The 26,498-nt window shown below is 34.4% G+C and overlaps 3 protein-coding genes across 16 annotated transcripts; 2 read left to right on the top strand and 1 right to left on the bottom strand.

The window, feature by feature from the left end:
• The first annotated feature begins 824 nt into the window (after positions 1 to 824).
• On the top strand, positions 825 to 9,967 carry LOC126710322 (casein kinase 1-like protein 3). 3 transcript variants are annotated; one of them, XR_007649638.1, is made up of 17 exons: positions 827 to 1,066; positions 1,165 to 1,205; positions 1,439 to 1,508; positions 1,620 to 1,768; positions 2,538 to 2,633; positions 2,769 to 2,839; positions 4,152 to 4,213; positions 4,308 to 4,371; positions 4,464 to 4,548; positions 5,143 to 5,269; positions 6,289 to 6,371; positions 7,373 to 7,430; positions 8,030 to 8,166; positions 8,331 to 8,513; positions 8,667 to 8,878; positions 9,024 to 9,143; positions 9,245 to 9,967. XR_007649638.1 is itself a non-coding variant. In XM_050410727.1 (15 exons), the coding sequence occupies exons 1-14, from the start codon at positions 991 to 993 to the stop codon at positions 8,508 to 8,510; spliced, it is 1,299 nt and encodes a 432-aa protein (XP_050266684.1). In that variant the 5' UTR covers positions 827 to 990; the 3' UTR covers positions 8,511 to 8,513; positions 8,667 to 9,043. The 3 variants fall into 3 exon arrangements, 1 of the variants encoding a protein (XP_050266684.1); XR_007649639.1 differs by lacking the exon at positions 2,538 to 2,633 and having other exon boundaries at positions 825 to 1,066; XM_050410727.1 differs by lacking the exon at positions 9,245 to 9,967 and having other exon boundaries at positions 8,667 to 9,043.
• Positions 9,968 to 13,824: 3,857 nt separating this feature from the next.
• Positions 13,825 to 18,430, top strand: LOC126710323 (VAN3-binding protein). Of its 6 annotated transcripts, none has more exons than XM_050410728.1 (9): positions 13,825 to 15,113; positions 15,269 to 15,568; positions 15,853 to 15,909; positions 16,358 to 16,423; positions 16,500 to 16,869; positions 17,122 to 17,286; positions 17,408 to 17,457; positions 17,770 to 17,827; positions 17,914 to 18,430. In XM_050410728.1, exons 2-9 carry the CDS (start codon positions 15,284 to 15,286, stop codon positions 18,108 to 18,110), a joined length of 1,248 nt encoding a protein of 415 aa, XP_050266685.1. In that variant the 5' UTR covers positions 13,825 to 15,113; positions 15,269 to 15,283; the 3' UTR covers positions 18,111 to 18,430. The 6 variants fall into 6 exon arrangements, with proteins under 6 accessions (XP_050266685.1, XP_050266686.1, XP_050266689.1 ...); XM_050410729.1 differs by having other exon boundaries at positions 15,260 to 15,568; XM_050410731.1 differs by having other exon boundaries at positions 13,827 to 15,113; positions 15,291 to 15,568.
• A 142-nt stretch (positions 18,431 to 18,572) lies between these two features.
• On the bottom strand, positions 18,573 to 24,942 carry LOC126710326 (probable lactoylglutathione lyase, chloroplastic). 7 transcript variants are annotated; one of them, XM_050410735.1, is made up of 9 exons: positions 24,711 to 24,941; positions 22,289 to 22,485; positions 22,046 to 22,196; positions 21,846 to 21,910; positions 21,067 to 21,279; positions 20,899 to 20,946; positions 19,668 to 19,775; positions 19,411 to 19,551; positions 18,573 to 18,801 (listed from the first exon to the last, which is right to left on the bottom strand). In XM_050410735.1, the coding sequence occupies exons 1-9, from the start codon at positions 24,844 to 24,846 to the stop codon at positions 18,760 to 18,762; spliced, it is 1,101 nt and encodes a 366-aa protein (XP_050266692.1). In that variant the 5' UTR covers positions 24,847 to 24,941; the 3' UTR covers positions 18,573 to 18,759. The 7 variants fall into 7 exon arrangements, with proteins under 7 accessions (XP_050266692.1, XP_050266695.1, XP_050266691.1 ...); XM_050410738.1 differs by having other exon boundaries at positions 22,289 to 22,464; XM_050410734.1 differs by having other exon boundaries at positions 22,289 to 22,515; positions 24,711 to 24,940.
• Positions 24,943 to 26,498: the final 1,556 nt, after the last annotated feature.

Raw genomic sequence — 26,498 nt, 5'->3', positions numbered from 1 at the left:
TTTTGCTAATAAACGAGTTAGCTTATAACCTTGAAAAAATTCAACCAGACAAAAGTCCCAGACTTATTGATTTTTCAAATCAAAATTCAAATGACCAATTTTTTTTTTTTTTTTTTTAGAATTCTAAGTATTTTTAACACATACATGGGGAGAAGGAAGATGATTTAAAAAAAAAAAAAAAAACTAAATTGATTGTTCAAATCAAAATTCAAATGACCAAATCAACTGCTCATATGAAAGTCCAAATATGATATTAAAAAAAAAAAATGTTACATTAAGCGTGAGTTTGGATAGCGGCAGAAGAGTGTTTTCAGCGTTTGCGTTTTTAGCTAGGTTTCACGGCATTATTCATGACCCAGCCAAAAATACAAAAACGCGCATACCAATGTATTTTTGGGTCCCATGACACTATTCACACATTTAAAAATTATTTTACTACAGTATTTTCAGTAATAATTTATCAGTTTTTAATAAATAAGCGGTATCCAAATACACCCTAAATTAAAGAATTAGAAATTTTTTTTTTTTTTTTGAGAAACCAAAGAGCTAGAATTGAAGTTCTATAAAAAGAAGAATATTGTTTCATAGACAGTGATTTTTTTTAATAAATCTCATCCTAACTTAGACTGAGAATTTATTGGAAAAACAGATCAAATTTTCAAACCCGATCCAATCTACCTAAAAAAATTCTAATAATTGACTTAATTTATTTACTATTTATTGAAATTAAGGAACGAACACAATCTCAAAAAACAGCGCAAGCCGTGTTAGGCACTTTCGGTTGTTAAAAAAACAGTCTCTTTCAATAAATAAATGACTTTCTCTAATTTCAAATCAGCCCCTGTCCTCATTCGGAATTATAAATCGGCCCTCGTTCCCGCTTTCACCTTTTTCCCCAAATCAAAACCCTAGCTTTCTCTCTCTTCCCCAAAATTCGCTTCCAATTCAATCGAATTCCACAGAGCGATTCAGACAATATAGATACAATAAATGGAGAGGATCGTCGGAGATAAGTACAAATTAGGTCGCAAAATCGGTAGCGGATCGTTTGGTGAAATTTTTCTTGGTCTGTTAGAATTTTTTTTTTTTTTTTAAATTTTTTGGTTTCAGCTTTGATTTTTTATTTTTCATGATTCTGAATATTTTATATTTGATTTATTTCAGCTACACATATAGACACCTTTGAAATCGTGGCGGTTAAGATTGTAAGTATTATTTTGATTTTTTTAATTGATTTTTTCTTTTGTGTTACGATTATTGTTTTTCGATGAAATTAATGTTCTTTTCGGAATTTTCTGTACAAATTTTCCTTCTAAGAAATTTGATTGTATCAAATAGTATTCTGTTTAGAAAATAAAACAATGTTTGTGTTAGCTTTTTTGTTTAGCTAAGGTCAGTTTGGTTATAGCTCAGATAGTAATACATTTATGGTTTATAGGAAAACCAGAAGACGAAGCATCCGCAATTGCTTTATGAGGCCAAGTTGTATAGTGTTCTTCAAGGAGGAAGTAAGCTGAAATTTTTTTGTTGAGACTTGAAACTTGAAAACTATTATGAGCCTTTTAGCTTGGTTATGTTGTTATGGTTGTTAATGAGTCCATTTTTTTGTGACCCATCAGATGGTATTGCGAACATGAAATGGTGCGGGGTGAATGGAGATGATAACATTCTTGTCCTTGACCTTCTTGGACCAAGTCTTGAAGATCTCTTTGTCTACTGTGGGAGGAAGTTTTCCTTGAAAACAGTCTTAATGTTGGCTGAGCTAATGGTAATCACTTATTTTTACCTTGTCATAGCTTGCTGCAGCCTATGTTTTGCCATGTTTTTAACTGTTATAGAATTGTTGTTCTTTTGGGGTTCATTGGTCTTATTTTTTATATTTCTTTTCAGGGTATCTTCATGTATTATATTTGGTCTTAAGAGTTGTGTTCATTATAAAACTTTTGTTGTATTTCTTATGTGGTGATTAAATTGTGACTTTTTTTTAAATACAGAATTTGTTACTGGTTTTTAATTCTTGTAAGTCATAAAACTCCAAGTTGTTTTTCTTAATTTATGTCAACATGGCAATATTTTTTTAGTACAGCATGGTGTGTTGCATCATTAGTGTTGCAACTCACAAATAGTTATATTTCTAATGATTACATTTATTTAGGGTAAAATAGAATCAACACCCTAGAGGTTTGGGCTAATGCCAGTTAGGTCTAAGACATTTCAAAACTAACCAACTTGGTCCCTAATTACTGTGAGAGGAGAGAAAAATGAGTAACTGTTTAGGGACCAAGTTGGGTTAAGGGACCGAGTTGGTCCGTTTTGAAATGTCTTGGACTTGGTTGACATTACCCCAAACCTCAAGGGTGTTGACTATATTTTACCCTTTTTCTTATAAGTAAATATTTCATTGAATAACAGAAAAAGGGATGTCACCCATCTACACAGGATGTATACAGCAGGGTCGCCAACATCACAATCATTACATTTTCTTAAATGAGCAAATATGTAATACTTTTGATTTTGTTTCATTCACTAAATTGCAGATTACGAGAATAGAGTATGTGCATGCTAAAGGATTTTTGCATAGAGACATTAAACCAGATAACTTCCTCATGGGTCTTGGCAGGAAAGCAAATGTGGTAATAATTATTGTTATTCATTCTACTTTAATGTCTAAACTCATAATATTTTGTCTCCCCACCCCCCCCCCCCCTCCCCTCACACAATCTATATCTGTTATCCATTTTTTTTCTTAAATTTGTTATATTTATCAGGTTTATATTATTGATTTTGGACTTGCAAAAAGATTTCGGGACCCCACGACAAATCGGCATATTCCTTACAAGTAAATATTCTATGTCTAGATCCTTGCTTGAAATCTGGTGTGTTTTTTGTTTCTGATTTCTGTTCTGGATGGTCTTACCATGTTAAATGTATATTTTACCCATATTTTCGTTCAATATGGTTCAGTTAATGTAATTATACATTTTAAATGATTTTCTTCAAATTCTGAATGAAATTCTATGGTTGACAGATAACTTTTTCATGTGAGGAGATTTTCTTTTAGGGAAAGAATTTGAATTTTTTTACTGGATTTTAAAGCATAAGAAATTTTTATAGAAGTCTCATTTAAAGAATTGTAAATTATTGCCATTGCATCCGCACATGATGGAGAAAGTAGAATGAGTTTACCGAAATATGGAGATGGCTTTCCTGACAAGGCTGCAATGAATACTGAAACTTTACTATATTTTACGTTTGTATCTGTATTTCTCCATTTCTATAGCTTTTGTTTTATGTACGCACTATCTTATATCTATGCGTTTAGGGAAAGACTGAAACTAAAGATCTCTCTCTTTGTTCGTGTGTAATCTTGATTTCTCTTATTTCTTTAAATTAAACTATATGCTTTTGATAATGCTCCCAACTTTGTAAACCATAGGACATCTTAAATTATCTTCTCCATCTGTAGTTATATAAATAGTTACGTTTTTGTTATGGTTATGATCAATGTTTGTCAAAGAGAATACCTTAATCTGCTTGTGTTGAAACTCTTTCAGTTGGTATGCAGATTGGTCCAAAATCTCCTTTTAAATTTTGCCTTTTCATTTTTCAAATAGAAGTAATAATTCTTGAACTTTTGCTTTAAGTTTCTTCTTACTGATTTAGTGATTCATTCATATTAGGGGTCAGGTTCAAGATTTACTTGGTGGAACTTTTTGGTAAATGTTATATGACCTAAAATCTTTTTATTGGCTCGGTTTTCACCAAACCCATTGTTGGATTTTATTTTTCTCCATGCTAGTCATGTTTGTCAAATATTATGATGGTTGGAGAATAAGAACTCTTTCATCAAATAAATTGTTCTGTACCAAATGCATGAATTTGGTTCTCAAAAAGAAAAAGAAGCATGAATCTATGAATATGATGGTTGATGACATTTGATTAACATGAATATGGCGTGCTTAATAAACACGGAATATATGATCTAACTGTGGATTAACAAAATATTTATATTATTGAGTGTTACACCAGATGTAAGTTGAATTTGACCTTTATATTAGTAGTTGCATCTATTTTACTTGTTAATATTCTAATACTCAGATCTCAATTGGCTAAATATTGCTTTTCCCCATCCTCTTGATAAACTCACACAGAGAGAACAAAAACTTAACAGGGACTGCACGTTATGCAAGTTGCAATACTCATTTGGGAATTGGTAAGTAGAGAGATGTAGTATGTTCCATCTACTAGATAGATTGCTGTACTCTTTCCTTAATTTCTGATTTCAATTTTTTTTTTCTTCTTTTCAGAACAGAGCCGTCGGGATGATTTGGAGTCACTGGGCTATGTTCTCCTGTACTTTTTAAGAGGAAGGTATGTCTTGCCTTGGTTTGTAGTTTTTCAACAATGTTGAAGGTTTAGATGTTTTGACTCCATCAAATTGACTGATTTATTTCTGTATTTAGCCTTCCTTGGCAGGGTTTAAAGGCTGCCACAAAAAAGCAAAAGTATGACAAGATATGTGAGAAGAAGTTATCAACTCGTATTGAGGTTTGTGTCCGTAATGTGATGGATGTATGCTTTGTCTTTATGATTTGCGTTGAGGAAATCATTTGCATATTCTAATATGCTTGTCTTTTTGACTCTCCCAATCCTGCCCCAACAAAGCATCCACCCACTCGCAAGAAACTAAACCTTTTCTCTGACAAGTTCGTTTTCAGGAGCCAAAGAATATTGTAAATAACCTGAAAGTTAATTTGAATAACAAGAGCCCTTAATGAAAAAGAATGTTTTTCAAAAGATGGCTGGCATTTTACAGGGAATCATTATTGTGCTCTTTGTGAACAAGGCATAACTGTAAATTTCCATGAGATATACCACCAAGCAATCAAACAACCCACCCCCCCCCGGCAGTGGGTGCACATGGGGACAAAAAATGTAAATTGGGGTTGACACTAGAGTACACTATACTAGATAAAATCTAGGAGAGGAGGATCAGTTTTAAAATATTTCTGGAGATTTATTTTTATTGGCTAAATGAAATTGAAATTGCAAAATCTAGTGTTTTTTTTTTTTTTGGGGGGGGGGGGGGGGGTGTATAATATCTATGTTTTAATTCAACTGACTTACATTTGTTTATAAAAGGTCCTTTGCAAGTCGCATCCTGTGGAGTTTGCATCATACTTCCATTATTGCCACTCATTGACATTTGATCAGAGGCCTGATTATGGATTCTTGAAGCGCCTGTTTCGTGACTTGTTTAATCGGGAAGGTAGTGAATATTACAATTCATATCTTTAAATTTTGCTGCACGCCATTGGTTTTTAGAACTGTGAATCAGACATGTTGATATTTTGTACAAATGGTTAAACTTTCCTTTGAGCTGCTACAGAAGTGTAATCATTTGCATTGGATGTTGGGGTTTGTGTCACTAGTGGTGTTTATCAAAAAAGGATTAGTATGTGTCTGAAAACATGACAATGTGAGCCAAGCACATCATGCTGATTTAGACATGGTTTATATAGCCAATTGGACTTTAAGAGAATCAGATAACAAACTAAATAAAGGCTTCAAACAGCATAAGATTATTTTCAAATTTAATACATTCTGTCAGGCTATAGAATAGAGGCTTTGGCTGCTTTTGGTGCCTGATTTAGTTTTGATTTTTCTCTATTCTGGCAACTCTAGCCAGGGATGCTGGTGCTGCCCAAATTAACACTTATTCTATAGGTATGGTAGTTAGACATACAGGATTCTCTCATGTGACTCTCGTGTAGAGAGTGAGCAGTTTTCCCATCCATCGGGCTGGATAAGCCATGATGAGAACAGTTCAAGGCAATTACTTAGGTTACAAAAGAATATTATTGAGCCATGTTGATGATGCTATAAGGCACTAGCTGTGTCTTCTTTTCATATGGGATTTTGTTTCTCCTTGGAAACAAAACCAAATTGCTATACTTCTATACTATGGTGCATATATAGATGATAAATTTGCATCGTTGGTTTTTTATTTCTATTTTAACATGACAAAGTTTAAACTTCTAAGGTTTATTAGACTTTAGTAAGTGGACTATGTTGTACTTGATAGATTGATTTTTCAGATTTGTGGGTCCATTATTTAACGATGTTGTTCTATTCTAGATTCACCAGCTTTCTTTCTTTGGAAAACTTTGTTTAATCATATTATTTGGTAGTGTCATTTTAATATTGTTTAATCTCATTTCTCTGCTGTTAGATTCTGATTGACAGTCTTGTTTGGCTTTTGATATACAATTTCCCCATATTTGGCAGGATATGAGTTTGATAATGTATTTGATTGGACCATTTTAAAATACCAGCAGACACAACGGACAAATATGCAAGCTCAATCATCTGTTAGTATTTCCATCACCTTTTGATTTATCATCAATTTCAAGTAAAATTGCTTGTGATAAAATTGAATGTGTGGAAAATTGTGTTTCTGTTAATTCCCCCCCCCCCCCCCCCCCCCCTAAACACTGATTTAATTATATCTCCATGAACTCTTAGAAAATTACTTCAAATAATTGATGGCCTTTCTAATTGTTGTTATTATTGAATCTTACTTGTTTCTGTTTGCCGGAGGACTAATTGTGGAATTTATCTACATGTGCTTATGATGGGTTTAGGGTTAGGAGAATTTGTGGATATTGGGTTTAGAATTGTTGAATAAAGGTTATGGGTTGTGTTGGGAATTAAAAGGTGGTTGGATGACTTTTCTTAATGGTTATTTGATAGAGAAAGTATGTGGGGTTTTAGGGTTTTGTTAGTTAAAAGAAAGACCTTGATGTAGGTTGTAAGGAAGAAGGGCGAGAGAGGATTTTATGGTGGCCATGGGCTATATTTATCTATAACAATACCACAAGAAAGAGAAGAGAGAAGAGAAAGAAAGGAAACAACAATAAGGCCAACTTGCCTTAATACTAAAACACTCAATATTTTATTGATTAAATCCATTTCTCTTTGATTACATTGAGCACACATTTTTATAGTCTTGTACTAGTATTAGGACTCTTGGTTTGACTAGTAAACTAAAAACTTAATAAGGTAATAACTAATATCTTAAAAAAGACCAACTTAAACTCAGAAAATAAAACCTTAGATACTAATGATTTTGAAAATTTTAGACTCAATTGAACTACCAAAATACCCTTACTTCACAGGATTTTTGGAAATTACAGTTTTGTCCTTGAATTGAAAATTGACCATAGCTTATTAAATAAAAACCCAAATCAAAAACTGTTTTAACCCTAGGACATAAAATAAGTCTTGAATAGACAAATTTGCATAGTAGCAAATTGATCTTCCATGGCTGCATCACTATTCTTCTCTCACAAGTTTATTACTAAATTTGCAGCCAGTTACTGGAGCGACAAGTAGTCTAGCAAAGCCTATGGATGTGGATAAGAATAAAGGTAAGCTTCTGTCTTTTCCCTTACGTGCTGGAAGTAATTCTCACCAAACTTAAACCTGTGACTGCGAACCGGGATTGCAGTCAACCCTGAATTCATTGTGGAGGGTACAATCAGGAAACTCCCCACAAAAATGTAATAGGTCCAGTTTGTTTTACATAGCATATTGGCACGTCTGTTGTGTGTGGACCATTCATCACCGTAATTTATTATCCAAGAAAAGTAAAGTAGAAATGAACAATGGCTTGGAAAACTGGGTTACAGTTTAATCCTGGATCTCTTTGGGTTTTTGATGTGTGCCTGGACAGCTGCAGCCCTTTCAGCTGCCCCTTTGGTTATTCTTTATCCATATAGGAAGATATGCAAGTCTTCATGACTGGGATTTCATATAATTCTCAGTTCAGATCTTGATCTAAGGACCATCATTGGGGTGATCATGGGCTAAGCCATAGTTAGATTTGGCCTTTGGCTAAGAGGAATGTTATTTATTTGGGATACTGTAACTTTATATTTATGTTTTATTTGATTAGAGAGCTCGTATTATGTTTAGAATGCTGCTTTACAATACATCATCATGTATGGTGTTCATTTTTTAATTTCAGGAGGCAAGGATGCTTTTTATTCAGCCAAGGCTACTGAGCCTAGAGAACCAAGTAAAAACACTCATCAACAGGTTCATGTGCAGTTTAGATCATCAGAAGCTCAGAATTTGAGTGCTTCAAATCTGAAGGAGAAACATGTAAGACTTTTTCTAATCACCTTTTGCACTTGATGTGGTATAATCTTTGTATCTCTCATAGGTTTGTTCCTTATTGGTTGTTGCAATTATCATTTCATTTTGTTATAATTTAGTCATATCTGGAAAATCAATGTGAATCACAATTTTTGATATCAATGTTGCAGACTGTGAGCAATGCAGCAATGGCATCTACTTCGTCTGCTATGCCAAGATCCTTCAAAAGCAATTTTTCAAAACCTGATGGGCAGGCAGAAACTGCATATGCAGGTCGTGGGCTCGGGAATGGAACTGGTACTTCAAGCAGCTGGATGGCATCATTAAAACGAATTTCCTCAACCAAGTAACTGGTATGGGGATTTTACTTCATACTGTTGTGATCCCTTATGTTTTAAAATGTTCTTACATTCTGTATGGAACTTTTTTAGGGCCAAAATTTTTAGTAAAATGCATACTGTTGATAGGCTATTGATGTTTGTTTACCCTTTTCATTTTTCCTCTAGTTATGGATCCAAAGGATAGCATCAAAGCATGCACAACATTGGCAACTACAATGAAATTTGGAATGATTGAGATCTTCTGTTGCAAAATCGAATGAAGTTTTAATATAAGGGGACTACAAAGTACAGACGCATTGGATACTGCTAGGACTTGGTCAAATCAAAGCTTGGCACTCGCCCTCTCAAGTTAAAGCTTGGATTTTCTGCGTGCATAGGTGGCAAAAATGACTAAACCAGTTTCAAATCATATTGTTCAGTGGATGATATGTAGTGTTTATTCCATTATTCTGTTAATTAGTAGATCATAGAAATTCTTTGATGTTATTTGGTTGTTTTGACTATAAATTTCATTCAATTCAGGATGAGTTGCTTTCTGTTCTTATTGCTGTATCTTTTTTGGATCAAAGCTCTGGAAGTTCACCTGGATAGTTTTGATCTCAGGTTCCCGAATTTGAGAACTACTGTTGCATGGTTGTTCAGGTATCAATTTATTTTGCTCTATGCAGTTACTTGTAATTGATTATATAGTGAGTGCTCTATTAACCCTTTTTGGCCCTCATTTCTATTTTTCTATGCTTCAGATTTAATATATGAGAAGATGTAAAGGATGAATGGGTGAAGTTCATGGAATCTTGATGTCAAATGGAGATGGTTTGTATGATCCAACTTTTTGTTGGTCTAGGGATTTTCGGAGCTGTGGTTCTTTAGTGTAGATAATTTCAAGGGCTCAACATACACCGACTCTCTCTCTCTCTCTCTCTCTCTCTCTATTAACAACCCCCCCCCCCCCCCCCCCCTCTTTTTTCCTCTTAGTCAAGCAATAGTTTTTTTTTTTTTTTGGGTGGGGAAGCTACAAGAAGAGGGTAGATTTGAATCTAGGTTCTCCCCATGAGGGAGACAAGGCGTGGCATTGATTCACAAAGAACTTGGCACCGAGCACTAGATCCAAAATTCCCTAGAGATACCAGATCTACACTAGATAGTTGGTGCTACATTGCATTCCACATATGAAAGGGTTCCGTTGTTTTTAGGGCTTTGTAGTGGGTCACATATTTTCTTTGCTTGTGACTGTGTCTTTACCATTATTTCGTTTGGTTTATTCTTTTTCCCTTATTTTATTTTTATATTTTTATATAAGAGGATGGAGGCAAAAGAAGGAGGTTGGGGGGATTAACTCTCCGTCCTTGTGTTTCTCAACCATACACCCTCTTCAAAATGATAGATAGATTTTGTAAGGGATTAAAACGCACTGGATTTATATTTATATAGCGTCTCTATATGGTTGCTAGGGAGCAGTTTCTTCATTCTTGGCCTTTAATTACTAACTTTTTTTTGCAAGTCTTAACTGTAGTTTCTTGCAAGATAGCAGGTCTTTTGGCTTGGAATAATAACGTAGAATTTGTAACTAATTGCATTATTATTTCTCTTTAAACAATCGTCACAAGTTAAATTATCCATAAGCATTAATCATATCATGCTACATATTTTACACGCATATTTATTAGCATGTAGTAGGCTTGTCCGTGTGCAAAAGGAAATTTAATTAAGACTAGTTTAAGTGCAAGGTAGTAGCTAACACGCCAAGCATTAGCAAATGATGAGAGTACAATACAACAATTTTCTGCCTTTATCAAAATTTCTGCATAGTTATTTCCTTCTTGGTGTGTATGTTTGAGTTGTACCACCTCCAACAGCTAGAGACCTAGAGTAGTGTTTTACAGTCAGAGATTAGAGGACTATATAGGGGAGACATTAATGGAGTTAGATTTTTCTTAATTAAAAAATTGTTCTGGGTTCTCCCACTTTGAGTCATCTGTGTTAAGCTTGAAGAAACTAGTTGGAGGTGGCTCCCAACCAATAAGTTTATAAATTGTTCTTTTGTCTATTTTCCTTGCATTGGGATCAAATTTTGGTCTTCTATTGCCTTTTGTTCCTAGTCATCCAAATATGCTGGAGAGCTATGGGGAACAAAACTTTCCACACAATCTGGGGGGACAAATACTGGTTTCCAATAAGGAACAAGTCATTTGTTTGATACAATCCCCCAACTCTTAGCAAAAAATAATTTTTCGGTAGTTTCTGCAAACCCAATTTCACCCTAACTCTGCAACAATGGAGCAATCTTTCTGGATGTGTTAAATTCTCTGGGGCATGTCTACAAGGGTATGGATCTTCAGGGATGTGTAAAATTGGTTTAGAGTGGGATCAAAATATTCAACCTACATGTGAAACCGACCTACAAAGTTTAGAATCTAAAGGGACCAACATTATTTCAGGCTGTCCCAAATCAACCTTGCAAGAATTAGGCTTAACAAGGGTCTGTTGAAAGGTGAAGTGATTGATCATTGTTCATTGATCACGATCAGGATTTACAAAACTTAAAAGGATATGGTGACTTTATTACACGATTTTCACTTCGAGACATGATTAAAGACTTCGGCCAATGATAAAAGAGCTAGAATATATAGATGCCCTGTACTTTTTGGGTCAGCCTTAAAGTCACAAAAATTGACCACATCAAATCGAACCAACTGGCCCAAATTTAAGATTATTACGATTTACGAGAGGTTTAAGGTAGGGCCAGAGGCTTTGCTTGAATTTGTCTTCTTGTTAAAACCACAGTGTGATACTTCGTAAACTGCCAAAGAGCCCCTCAAATTGTGCTTTGTGCATTTGTAACATTTTTTGACCTCATCTTTTGATGGCATGCCGCACTCATCAACATATTTTCTCAGTTTACATTTGGTCGGAACTTTTTTTTTTTTTTTGGATTCAATTCATTTGGCCAGATTAGAATGTGATAATCCATCTTTCTTGTGAAAATTTGAGGAAATTAGCCAAGATAATCAGGTTCAAATCCTCTATTCCTCTATTTCTTGTAACAATTGATTTATTAAAAAAAAAGAATTCCTATTGATGGGAGGGTTCTGAAAATATAGACTACACTGTTCATGTAAAAAAATACATAATCATGCCAATTTTGGTATCCGAGTGTTGGAGACATTAACCAGTGTGGAAGTCATGTGTCTCCGGTGGAAACTTGTTTTGCTCTGACCAAAAGCTGTATCATGTCTAATTGCTAACAAAGTCATATTGTGAATGCATTTTCTTCTTCATATTAAATGAACAATAACATCTCTACAAAAAAAAAAAAAAAAAAAAAAAAAAAAAAAAAAAGAAAAAAAAAAAAAGAAAAGAAAAGAAAGAAAAAGGAAGAAGAAAGAAAGAACAATAACATTAGTGGGACGATTTTCATTTTATTAGGAAGAGTGAAAGTGGCAAAGAAGTGGGGACAAACATAACTTGTCATATTAGTCCTGATTTAAAACCAGGAATACAGAGGCAAAATGGGAGGAGAGGGGTAGAGAATATAAAATTATGGAAAATGCTAAAGGTATAATTAGAGACTTCACGTGAGAGTGCATGAACTCTTGCCATGTAGCACTCTAATATTGCATTTAACTTTTTTTAACCTCTTCTCATTAAGTTGTTTTTACTGCTACTTAAAAAATTATGTTAACTTCTTTTTACTATTATCTAAAAGATGGGCTATTGTTGAAAATTAAACTAAGCATTATGAAAAGCCCAAACCCACTTATTTCCTTACATATTATGACCTAAGTATGATCCTTTCTCATGTGTAGATGAAAGTCCAGACCCTAACCCACTTACAAACTCTCTTTCTCCTTCCCCATTGTAGATGAAACTTGAAAGCCAAAACCCTGACTCACTTAGAAGCTCTCTTCCTCCGTACAAGTTTCCCTTTAGACTACACATACTCTTCGATTTCTTTACAAACAATAGTTTGTAGTTCAGATTCATTGATCCTATTTGACCAAACCAACGTTCCTACTCATTTTTCAAGTCTTAATTCAACCACTTTATGTAAAACAATGGAGATGTATGGTCAAGGAAGATATACAATCACTCTAAAAAAAAAAAAAAAAAAGGAAATATATAGTCTAACCTCAACAGACCCACCACTTTATTTTCTCTTCCTCTTCCAAAACTTCTCTCTCCCTCTCTCATTTTGAGTGCTATATTAGGATTTTCCATATTGAAAATAATATTCAATCTTACCAATGGGCTACACATTGGAAGGATTGTCTACTAAGATAACGAGTGTTTCTCTTGATGTATTACAAGAATAGTTCTTAGGTACTCCCAGAGCACGGTGAATAGTGTTCCCTTATATCACATTTGTGATAGGCCCACTCATTAAATTCATAATGGGATCCATCATGATTATGAGAGGAAGGAACACCATTTTACTATACTCCAAGAGCACTTAAGAATTTCCTGTGTTAAAGAAAAAGTCAAATGCTATGTGATATGACATAGTCACCAATAGTCATATTGCATTCAACAATATTCATATTAAATTTTGAGTCGTCTATGATGCTATAGTACTAGGTATGAAAACCAATTTGTTAAGGACTTTTGATATGCTCTTACAATTGATTAAGAAATTCACAAGAAGTTGGATCAAATTGCTTGTGTGCCTTCGAATTGCCATTTTTTTTTTTTTTTTTACACAAATGCATGAAAGTGGTAGGTCCATCATAAGTTTAGATATTAACAAACAATTGAGATACTATAGTAATAGATTCTAATAGCATTTGTCATTTCTGAAAATCTAACAATTTATAGGTTTCTAACCACAAATATTTGGCATAAAATCTATGATGCAAAAATAATTTTGGTATCCCATGGTAAAAACTAGAGAGGACTACATAAACTTTTAGTTAGATGCACTCCAATTTTTTATTTTTTATTTAGTATTTATTGTTCAAGTTTGAGACCAATATAATTTAATTATACCTTTTATAAATATAACTTGAGACCAACATACTTTTGGGCAAAGTTTTCCCGTGCATCGCACGGGTTTCCGACTTGTATGATGCGTCAATTTGTAATATTCTTCAAACATCACTCTAAACTTATAAACCCTTTCTTTATTTAGTCAAACTAAGATAATCAATTGATATCTCCAAAAAAAAAAAAAGTTAATCAACTGATACGATGAAATTTATGGTTTTTTTAAAAGAATAATGTGTTACTCAAATCTTAAGATAAGTTGACATGTGGATTCTAGTTAAATTTTTTTTTTTTTTTTGGTTCGAATGAAAACCAATTAGAGATTTGAGTTTGAATATTGTCTACATCAAAACCAATAAGTGTCTTGATTTGATGATAAAGAACAATTCTCAAGAAGGGAAACACCATAAGTTCAAATGCCATTGTATTTAAAAAAAAAAAAAAAAAAAAAATTAAAAAGTCCTCAAGAAAATTACAAAACCACAGCAAGAGTGCAAGACAACCGGTAAACAAAATATCAAGAACTTAGTAGCTAGGAACTAGTTTTGTGCTTGAGATCTGAGATTATGAATTTCGTTTTCTTTATAATTTAGGACTTAAAGAATAAGAGAGAGCTCTCTAAAATATATCTCATAGACCCAAATGGCCTCTAATGGATCAAGAAAAAAAATGTTGGTGCCATAACTTTTTTTAGTGGAAGGATTCAGACCATCTATTATGTGAGACTCCCCATGAGATCTGTCTAGATGAGTTATTTTATATGTGGGTTACCTAAAATTTTACATTATAAAATCTTTAAAAAATTGTAGATACGCCCACATGCATAAGAGGCTAACAGTCTACCTACCCCCACCCCCCCAACAAAGAAAAAAGAGACAGAAATACTGTTCTTATTCTGATACTATGTAAATTTGTTAGAGAAGAATGTAATATATTGGTTGTTTGGAAGGTTATATATAACTCCGTACCAAAAGGCCCTTAAATTCCTACTTTAAAAAGAGATAGTGGTGACAAATCGGAGTCAAGTCATGATGAATCTTGCAGCTGAGAAAAAATGGGTCTTAGCTCTTTATGGAGTGGAAAACAAAAGCACCCATGTACGTTGGGGACAAGAATGATTGATCTTGAGTTGGGTCCTTTCATATAGTATAAAGAATGTACCATGTACCTCCACTTCTATTGCTTTTATTTTCTTCAATAAAGAAACAAGCAAGCAATTGGACTCACCCTCTTATTAAATGTCTAACTGTTCTTCATCTTCATCATCTTGCTCTTGCTTTCTTACTATTTAGAAGTTGCACTCTTGCCACTATCTTTGAAGAGCCTCAACTGAGTGTGCACGTATTACAATTGAAAAGGCGCCGTTTGGCTTCTTGCATTAATTTCAGCTCTATAAAATAAGAAAAGCATTTTCAAGACGTATAAAGAATGTACCACGTATACCTCCACTTCTAGTGCTTTGAATTTGTTCAATAATGTAACAAGCAACTTGGTCTCACCTCCCTTGTTAAATATCTAACTCTTCTCCCTCTTCATCATCATCATCATCATCTTGTTCTTGCTTTCTTAGTATCAAAAGTAGCAGCCTTGTCATTCTCTTGAAGACTTGAGTGGAAGTATTAGTGTTGAAAAGTAAGGCATTGTTTAGCTTCTTGCTTTTGAAACAAAGTTTGCAACTTTGCATTGATTTTAGCTCTATAAAGTAAAAGAATTTTAAAATTTTTAACAAACATAAACTAACTTTCCATGATCATAAGCTTCATTATGACAAGATATAGGGCATTAAGCCCATTTTATTGTTGATGTCAGTGAGCTCGTGTGTCGCCAAATGCTTGTCGCATCGGCTGGAGAACATAGATGAAAATGCTCCACCAAAGTGGCTGCCAATATCTTCTGCCCAACCTGAAACTCCAACCGAGTCCATGGAGTTTCTTGCCAGATCATGGAGTCTTTCAGCGATGGAACTATCCAAAGCTCTTACCAGCACAGATATTGCTTCTAATATTCTTGACAAGACACCATTAAGCTCCATTGGCATTGAAGCACATGATGCAACTCATGCAAGTTCTATGACTTCAAAAGAATATGTAAGATCCTTGCTAAACCCTTTTTTAAGCAGTAAAATGGTTTCTTAATTTCCTTCTAATATGTTTAAGAAGACCATTCTAATGTGTATGAAAACGAAATCTTTTGAGTGTTTCCATAAAACTGAGGCCTAAAGAAAAACAATATGCAATAATCACTGAAGATATTTGAACACTTGATCTGATCATATTGTTATTTACTGCATTGAGTAATGAAATATCATATATAATCTTGCTTGTCATGTTTTGTATACGTTGTCTTTGATCTAAACGTTAAACTACTTCAGCAGTTACCAAGTGGGGACAGCCCTCCAATTTCACCAAGAGACAGTGATGAAATGAAGGTATATCTCTCTCTCTCTCTCAAGGGGCAGCAACATAACTGTGGATACAATCCACTTGTTTTTCCATGTTTTTCCTGTGATTGGGCAATTAACCAAGAATTATTAAAACTAATGATAACTGTCATATTTGTAACTGGGAGATCCAACCTCACTGTAGCTATTCCAGTGGACTTTTGGCCCTCCATCAAAGGAGGTTCAAGTCTAAATCGAACAATATGAGTCTGATCATAATTTTCCTGAAACAATAATCTGCACAATTGTCTGTTATGAGTATTATGAAGTTATTTTGTTAAGTTCTATTAGGTTCTCCTTTAACATATACATCAAGAACAGGTCGCTAACAGCGCAGGATTTGCAATTTTTCACCCAAACACATACACAGCAAGGGGATAGCAATTAGATTGGATGAATAGTCCATGATTACCTCACAGTCAATAAATCTTTGCAGGAAATATTTTTACTTCATCAAGCACTCAATCCAGAGTTCATTTCCAGTCATCTGCTCATAAATGGGGTATCTCATACTCATATTCATTAGAATCATCTGTTTCCTACTTATCATCATTTTCATGTTTGTTATTACTCTGCAGCTATACAGGAGCTTACTGAGAGGGAAAACAATGGGGAGGTGGTTAAAAGATCAGAAGGAAAGGAAGAAGCAGGAAATCCGAACCCATAATGCACAGTTGCATGCAGCAGTATCTGTGGCAGGGGTTGCTGCTGCTGTTGCGGCACTTGCAGCTTCAAATGCATCTCCTGATATGTCAGCTGCCCATCCGAAAATGCCTTCCAAAATATCTACAACAATAGCATCTGCAGCAGCTCTAGTAGCATCCCATTGCATTGAGATTGCAGAGGAAATGGGAGCTGATCATAACCATATCTCAACAACAGTCAACTCTGCAATTAATGCAAGGACTAACGGAGATATCATGACCCTAACAGCTGGAGCAGCTACAGGTATCAAAATCCTTCTCAAGTGTTTTAAAATTCCATTATTCTAAGACGAAAAGCTTGACCCTAACAACTTCAATATGTTAGTCTAGACTGCTCACTTATCTTGCATCACAGTCAAGCTCCACATGGACAACGACTAACATAACTGTATAGAAACATGTTATAACATTGATTATTAGTATACTTTTTGGAGACAACATCAATTAATAAAATGTTACAGTGGAATGTTATCTAATTAACCATTAATTAATGCAGCCTTAAGAGCAGCTGCCACCCTAAGGGCCAGGCTGCAAAAGGGGAATGGAGCTGCAACCTTTGCTCAGGCTGACGAAATGGGTGAAGAAGGCAAAGAACCTAACATCTTGACAGCTTTGAACTTTGTCTCTAAAGGAGGAGAGCTTCTCAAACGTACAAGGAAAGGTATATGTATATAAGGATACTAACGAGAACCATCCATGATAGAACTGTGATTATATCAATCAACCTCATATAAGCTACAATATTAATGTGACACTCTCTGTTATATAACTGTCAATTGCAGGGGCTCTCCACTGGAAGCGAGTCTCTTTCAACATAAATTCAAATTGGCAGGTAAAAAGCCAAAGAGGCTTGATACACCTCTATATATAAGTATAAAATAGATCAAACTAATGGCTCCAAGCAATGCCCTAGTTTATTTTTGGTTAGTAGCAACTTCCCAGTTGAAAACGATATTTTTTCCCTCTATATATATATATGTGTGTATATATATATATATATATATATATATTAACCCATGTGCTCTTAATTATTGAACATATGGATGTTCGTCATAGTTCTTTTTTTTTTCCTCTCTCTGGTGTGTTTTTCTTATCTTTGTAAATCATCATTTTAAATACATATTCAAATTGAAAATGAGAACAGGTTGTAGCTAAAATGAAAAGCAAGCACATGGCAGGAACATTTACTAAAACAAAGAAATGTAAGCAAAGTCTCATACCCAAAAATAATCTAATTTGTTGTTGCTTCTGCCCCCTGCCAACTGTGTTGAGAAAGCTGTGATTGCAGGTATAGTCTCTGGGGTCTACAATGACACACCAGCATGGCCCGGAAGGGAGAGGGAAGATGCTAGTGAACACATGGCTTATTTTGGGATAAAAACAGTTGACAGAGTAATTGAATTTGAATGCAGAAGTAAAGGAGAAAAACACATGTGGACTGAGGGGATCCAGCATATGTTGAATTGCCGTGCCAACATAACCTAATGCTGATAACAGTTTACAATTTGAAATACTGTAAAATTGGATTTTCATTTTTTTTAACCATCATAACAATTAACTTGTCGTGTACATCAAATGTCTATGTTCATGATGAGAAATGGCCAAGATAAACATTTTTATTTGTTGTTACCGGGAGATCCAACTGCACTATAGCAATAGTGGACTCTAGGCCATCCATCAAAGGAGGTTCAAGTCTAACTTGAACAATCTGAGTGATTGTAACTTTCCTGAAGCAATAATCTGTGCAAGTTCTCTCCCTGGTGTGAGTATAATGAAGTTTTATTGTTATTGTTGCTGTTGTTTCATTGTTGTTGTTAGTATCATATGACAATACTACACTGTCTCACCCTCATGATTAGTGAGAAGGAATAATGCCGATTTATAAAATTATTTTAGGTTAAAAACCATATAAACGAGTTATGACCAATAAATAAATAAAATTCTGGATGGGCAAGAAAAGCATTTATATCTACTGTTATAGTCATATACAGAGTGATTTTATCAGCAAATTGGGATACGGCCTGTTATCACATGGGATGCTTCTGGAGATATAAGTTTGGAAGAATGTGAGATTCTGTAGACAAAATTGTTATGATGAATTCAGTCAGGTGTAGCAGCTATCATGAAGATTTGGTCACTCTAGTTCCCTGAGAAAATCTTTATTGTCAACAAAGACCTGCAAGAGGAGGAGGCAAATAGAAAAAAGGAGAGAACAAATCAAATAATGAAGACCAATATTTTAACCCAATAAATCAACATAATCTTGGAACCATTTATTGCTTATACAAATGTGTAAATTTATTTCATACGTAAAACCTCCAGATAATAACTTATTTATTATTATGGCATAACAAAATCTTGCACCACCAATTGATTCAGGCAATGTCAGTGAAAAAGTTATCTATTATTTAATTGGAAATGCAAAGTGAAGTTAACTTTAATTTACTCTATTTTCCAAAATCTTGACTTGTGACATAACTTGAAATTTATGAAGCTTAACAGGATTGAATAATTTTTTTGTCATAGGCATAATTGGAGGACAGTCATAATATATAAAAGAGTTACACTCCCCCCCCAACAAAAAAAAAGATTGGCAAACTGTAACAGTTATCCACTTGTAACAAAGCAAATATGAGCAAGATGACTTCGTAAGTCCAGCCACACTAAATTCAAGAATGTTGTGGTCAAAGCCTAAGGAAAGCAAGAAATCATGACAGTTTCTCATTATGAATGTGTAAAATCAGAATTTTGATCAAATCATAGCTAAAAGAATCAGAGCTTTTACCAATTTCCAACCATCAGGATCCAAACAAGCGGTGATCTTGGTGTTGATACCTGGCAAGGGCCCAGGTTCACGAATAATCTTCCCTCCAAATAGTTTGATTGCTTCTGCACTCTTATAAACATTGTCTGTGCTTAATGCTATCTGCCACAAAATAAAAATCAGTCACCGTATATGATAACAAGAGTGAACCCCATATGGGGCACTATATAACAATTTCCAAAAAGTAAAATATGCTTTAGTAAGAGGAAGAGAATCACCTGTGTATAACCATTTCCTTTGTCATACTCTGTCACCCCATAGTTATATGTCAGTTCAAGCACTGCATTCTTATCTTCAGGACCATAGCCCATGATGGCATTTGTATACTGGACAAGTAGAAAAAAATTAAACAAATCATGTAGAGTAGCAAACTCCAATGATACAAAGCACAGAGTAGCAAACAAATCATTTTAAGTAGCTAAGCTTTTTAACATGGATAGCGAAAAATACAAGTGATGCACTGAAGTGCACAGAGTACTTCATCAAGAAAATGGCTCTCACATTAAGAATGGTGAACCAAAGAGCAAGGTTTTTAGTAAGCTCCTTAGCTTATTTTCCGCAATACCGAGAAAAATGGTTCCATTGAATGGGAAACTATCTTAGCACTCTCCTTTTAAAATAGCAATCAGTTCTAAACATTTTGTAATAAAGCAAAATTCACATCGTGAGATAACAATGACTGCATGGGCAATATCCCCAAACCACCTATATTTGAACAAGGTAAGACATGTCCAACACAGCTTCTGCCTGAAAGATATCTTATTGCCTTTTCCAGGAAGAAAGAAATAAGGGGCAAATGGGGGGGGGGGGGGGGGGGGGGTGTGGAGGGGTGTGTGGGAAGCTTAACAGGAATAAGATTCAAATACAAAGCGGTATTTAACACTACAGAACTAAGCCGGGGCATCCTGTTCAGATATTATGTATCAAATAGATCTACATAAATGGCCTACCAAACACATCAACCATGTTTTTTCCAAATCAATTGAGAGAATGAGAAGAGTTGATGAAGCTAATAAGTGTAAGCCCCAAGATTATCCCAAAAAATGTGTACTCCAACTCCTAAGGTGGCTTAGACACCTATAAGCCATCATCTTTACTCCTTAGCAATGATGGATTAAGCCTTAGTGTCTGAAATTCAAAGGAGATGAGTAGAAGAAGTTCTGAAGCACAAGTCCCTAGCTCACCCCAAACTAACAAATATACTTTTATTCATGCATTATAGCCCAACAGCCACCTTCTTAATAGGTTGGTAGTAAAGATAGTTGACGCTCCAGAATTTGGCAGTTCATGTTGAAATTAGCCACAGCAACCTTTGGTCAAAACTTGTACAATGCTGTCTAACCAAATTATGATGGTATGCAGATGCATTTGGATTATCATAAAAAAAATTTATTTCACAGGCATACAAAAATATTCTTGGAATTTGTTAGCAGTGATGTGTGAAGTTACCTTGTACTCAGGGTTATCCCTTTTGTGGAGAAGTTCCATGCCAAAAGCCTTTAAATTCAATAAGAAAAGCATAAACTTTAGGTCAGTTACAATCATAACAGCCAAAAAAGAAATAAACTCATTTAAACAATAAAGAAACATGTTTAAAAACTGTGTACCATTACTCACCTTTTTATAGAAGTTTATGGAGCGATCAAGATCACCAACTCGAAGCATCACTTGACATAGGGGCTCAGGAGTTGGCCCCCTTTCCAAAAGCTCAAAATTATAACCATTAGGATCTTCAATCATAGCAATCACTGTACTACCATTTGTAACAGGTCCAGGTTCCCTGATAACTTTTCCCCCCTTTGCCTTTACAAGATCAACTGTTTTGGCAGCCTACTCAGGTAGTTGTATGCAAACCATAGTAAATCAAATGTAAATTAGTTGACAAGAGATTTAAATGTAAATCAAATGTAAGTGACTAAAGATATTCTGCAATTCATGGAAGTGAATTACACATGCCATGTGGCAGATCCTCATAAGATATTGAGCGTTACGACTTTCTGAGAGCTCTTTTTAGCAGAACTCTTTGCTAACTAATGCCTATAGTGGACCAGTAAAACAGATTCAAGGTTTGACTATCATTGGCAAAAATATGCTCTAACTTTAGATGCACTAAATTCTCAAGTTCACAGTTTACTGCCCCAGGATAAAAATATTTTTCTTATAAGGGGCTAAAAAAACAGAAGTTATGAGCATTTTCAGAAAACACAGATGCTGTTGCTAGAATTAACATGATTTTCAATATATAGATGACAGAAGTGACAAAAAGAATTTTTATAACATTGCTTGATAAAGCATTGTCTGCAGAATGCTGTTTTTGAGTAAATAAAACAAAAATGCAACACTGCAGTTGTTTGCATGAGACTAAACCATCTCCATTTCAAGAAAAAGGAACTTACATCCTCAACTGCAATACCAAAATGGCCAAATCCAGTTCCAATATCATACTTGTTCACTCCATAATCTGCCAACATGGTAAAATTTTAAAATTTGAAATTTATAGAGAAGCCATCATACGGTATGGAAGTGTACTACAAGTTTTTTTAGAAGGATGAAGTAGACTTGCATTGGAATAAAGTGACATAGGACAATGACTTACTGTAGGTAAGTTCAACAGTAACATTGGATTCTTCAGGTCCATATCCAAGAAAGGCATTTGTATATCTATCCTCTGGTATGTCACGTTTTCTTAACAACTTCATTCCCAAGCATTCGGTATAAAATCTACATCTCATTAGACAATTAGCTATCTGTACAAAGTAAGAATTACTGAAACTGTATTTGTTGTATAAAAATAAAATAACAAAAGTAATTTTTCTTCATTTTTTTTTCAAATATATACTTGTTGTATTAAATAGGTGTACTTTATAGTCTTGTCCAAGTCCCCGACACTATAGACAAAATGGAGCACCCTTCTGTTGTCATTTTTTACCCAATCCATTGCATCTACCTCAGTGAAAGAGGTGCTTTCTCGTGTAATATTTCCAGCTGTGGCAACCTTAGTTGTGTTTCCCTCTGCTGCAAACAACTTAGATGCTTCTGCATTAAATAACTGTGACTGGGGGAGAGCTGGAGAACCATTTAAAGTTCATTAATACACAGCAAAAAGAATTCAATTGATGCGTCCTCTATTCAAAATCAATAATGCTTGAAACAAAGTTATTCATTGTCATACCAAATCATTAGTACTTGAACCAAGAGTAATAATAGCAAAGCTACAGCCTATGCCCATATTATTATGTTTAACTATTCCTTTTCATGAGTTTGTTAAGCTATCATATTTCCTATCAGTGTATCAGTCATTACTGATCTATGCAGCTCCACTCAAACCACTGCTTAGACATCTCTCTCTTAGAGAACAAAAACCAAAACAATGTATTAACAATACAATGAGTTTAACTTTTTACATTAAAAAAAGTTATTTATTTTTTCTGTAGAAAAAGGTACAAAACCCAAAAAAAAAATCTATAAACGCATTTTTCAGTCATTACAGAAGCAAACAAACCTGCTAGAGCCTAAATGGGGGTTGATGGTTTTAAATAGCAGGATTATAAAACCCAGTTGAATAGTCCATTTTAGTTTTTATCAATTTATCATCCATAGCACAAATTTTTGAGGTTAGAATAGTCTTGTATAATTAGTGAAGAAAGGGTGTTGTCCAGCACACTTATACCTTATTTATTTGAGTCCAAAAAGAAAGGTTAAGTGGTGTCTCTATATGTTATATGAATTACTCAATTAGAGTCTCCCCAAAGTGTAATCTCCGTAACAACAACATTGACGATTTCAACTACATTCAATGGGCATGTGCATCTTTCTTCTGTATCCTCAACCGCCTTGGCCGAGTATTACAAATCGTGCTAATAGGTAGCCTCCTCTATTAGCTTTCTTTCGTCTCTATCATCTTTAGGCTCACGTTACTTGGACCACACTTTCAATCAGTAGCCTTTATGGCTTTCTTTCTAGTCATGCATCTCTATCAAACCATGCTTCTAATAAAGAGACTCCACAGCCACAGGTATGGAGTGCACTGCACTCAACATTCAAGCCTCAATCATCGCATGCATTTGGCCTTTGTTCTAGCTTGTTATCAGCACTTCATTTGGTCCAGTCTGGTACAATCCACATCCAATTCGATAATGATTTCCTGTAAGGTCTTACTCTTTCTCTAAACTCAAGTTGTCTTCAAACTTCTATCTTTAGTTTGAGGGGAGATGTTAAAGATATCAAGGCCCAAGTCTATTGTATCTAAATTCTATTTGGCCTCCGTTTGAATACCAATGAAAAATGAAAATTATTTCACTATTCAGCTTATTTTTGCTACTATTCATGAGCCCCACTGTACTTTTTGGTACTATTTATAAGTCCCACTGTACTATTTCAGCTAATTTTTACCTTTATCTATAATACTTTCAGCAATAAATTTTCAGTTTCAACAAAATAAGCGATATCCAAACAGACTCTTAGAGTGTAGAAAAATATCAATTCTAATGTTACTTGGGAGTATAAGAAAAATAATCATTATCCTATTTGTAGTTCAAGTATTGTTGGTCTTGAATTTAGCCTACTATAGATACCTATGAAGGGCATGTAGGTCTCAAAGGCTAAACGACATTAATTCTCTATAATCTCTTTCTTGTCTCATATTTTCTATATTGGTAAGTTTGATATCAACTTTTAGCTTTTATATAGAGCTTTTCAAAACCTCACTTTTTCTTACATTTTCAAAAATTTTCAAAGTATAAGTATACTTTAGTACACTTTTAGCAAAAAAAAGTAGATAAGTTGTTCCAAACAGATCCATATATATAATAATTTGAGAAGCCTTTGTATAGAATCTCAAATTTTTATAGGGAACCACATAGAAAAGATTGTCACAAACAAAAAAATCAGCCAAAGCCAAGCCACACAAACACACACACACACACATATATATTCAAAACAGGAATTTTAACCTCATATTAATCTTCAAGCAAAACCACACTTCGCCTTGTTATAACTACATTGCCAATTTAAGTTGTATTTAATTCATTTTCATAAATCAACACAACCCAGAAGCTTAAAATTTCAAATAGACAAAAGTAAATGCAAATGCTTTTCTTTCTTTTCCTCAGATTACTAGTGAACCAAACAGAAAAACATACCATAAAACTCCAGAAATAACAAAAACCAACAAATGGGTTCTCTTTTTTCTTTTCTTCTAATTATTTAATAAAACAGAATGTAATAAAATAGAAATCAAAGGTTTCGTGTTGGGTGCTCACCAATGCCGAGCTGAAAGAGAGCGAGTCTTCGAGAAGTGTTGTGAACGGGAGAGAATTTCAAAGAGGGTGGTGATGGTGAGTGTAGAAGAGAAGGTCTTGGCGTTGAGAGATTTAGAGCAACTGATACGGAAGCCATTGCTCTTGCTACTGTCAAAGCTCTTTGCGCTCTTTGTTCGTTTCAAATTCTGTCTGGTGGAAGAACGAAGTTACATCATTATCTTATCACTCCACACAAAAAAGGGAACTGTCATCGTTCGTTTAAGTACTTATTGTGGCGACCATTAACTTGTTAAGACGAAAGTCGTCACAGAACGTGAGTTTCGTAACACGTTTTTTTCTTTCTTTATATATATATATATATATATATATACACACACACTGAACCGAATGGACTGCATTGGACTTAATAGACCGAAATGGACCAAAATAGACTGAAGTGGACCGAAATGATTATAATTGGACTGAAGGGAACTGGAATAATCTGAACTGGACTGAATGGACCAAAGTGGACCGAAACGGATCAAAGTAGACCGAAATGCAAAGTCAATGTGGCTCACTAAGAGCACAACAACAATAAATATTATACTTCATCTTTTAGATATTATATAGTGATAGCTTTTAGACCCCTTAAAACAATTGATTTAACCTAGGTAATTAGCCAAGTTGTTACTTAGTCCAATTAAACAAGTCTAGGTTATCACAATAACAAAGATCAAATCATGCAAAGCAACGGAAAATAAATAACACAAGATATGATCACCCAGGAAACCAAATCGGTAAAAACCTGGGGAGGATTTGACCTAACTATCCTCAAGGTAAACTTGAATCCACTATCTTGAAAAAATCGAAATTCATACAATAAGACTTACAAGCCCCCACGCTCGACTTCTTATTGCTACCAACCAGTAGAACTTATTGACATGACCACGTGCAAACTCCGAATCCACGGACTCTTTCTTTCTTGAATTCACCACCAGCTACAAGCACACCCGCTTGTGTTTTCTTTAAGTTTCAATGGCAGCAACTGAATTGATCATCAAGGCGTAGATAAATCTTCTCCTTGAAAACCCTAAGTTTGTGTAAAGGAAAGCTCATCTAGATCTCACAAGAGATTTACACAAACCGCAAATATGAGCAACACTAAAACGTGGTTAGGGTTTGCCTTTTATACTTAGGACAAATAAGAAACCCTAAAAACGTTTTTAAAACACTTAGGGCTGAGTTGGACGAATCTGCAGAAAAACATTCTACCCGAGCTTCGATCGATCGAGCCAGGCCGAAAGACATAATCCTTTCCTGCTTTAACTCGATTCCAACTTTACATAGATGCACAACTTTGAGCTAGACTTAAACACTTCTAAATACATTGTTTTGATCATGGTTTGCCAACAATACAAATTAGAGTTCTAAATACATAAAATCCTAAGACTTTAGAACCTAACATATAGATAAGGCTACACATGCATTCACTTTAACATCTTGAGATCATTAGTTAGCCCATCTATATATGATGCTAAAATCACCATTTAGAATGGAATTAAGGGTTTTGTTCCTTAGATTGAAAAATCTAAGAGTGTGAAAAGTTAATATATATAACATTATGGCCAATGACCTTTTGATCCATTGGTAATTTTTTTGGTTTCTAATAAAATTTTCAAAGTTCAGATTCCTATATATTCTTAATGGAATACACCGAGTTTTGGAAACATTTGTTTTTCTTGGTACGTAATCCAGAAAAAATATTTTGGGAACTTGATAGAAATTATTCATTCCTATAGAAGAAGTCCT

Source organism: Quercus robur, chromosome 12 (assembly GCF_932294415.1).
Source record: "Quercus robur chromosome 12, dhQueRobu3.1, whole genome shotgun sequence".
Lineage (NCBI taxonomy): Eukaryota > Viridiplantae > Streptophyta > Magnoliopsida > Fagales > Fagaceae > Quercus > Quercus robur.
Note: the sequence above shows the minus strand (reverse complement) of the source record. Positions and strands in the feature narration are given on the sequence as shown.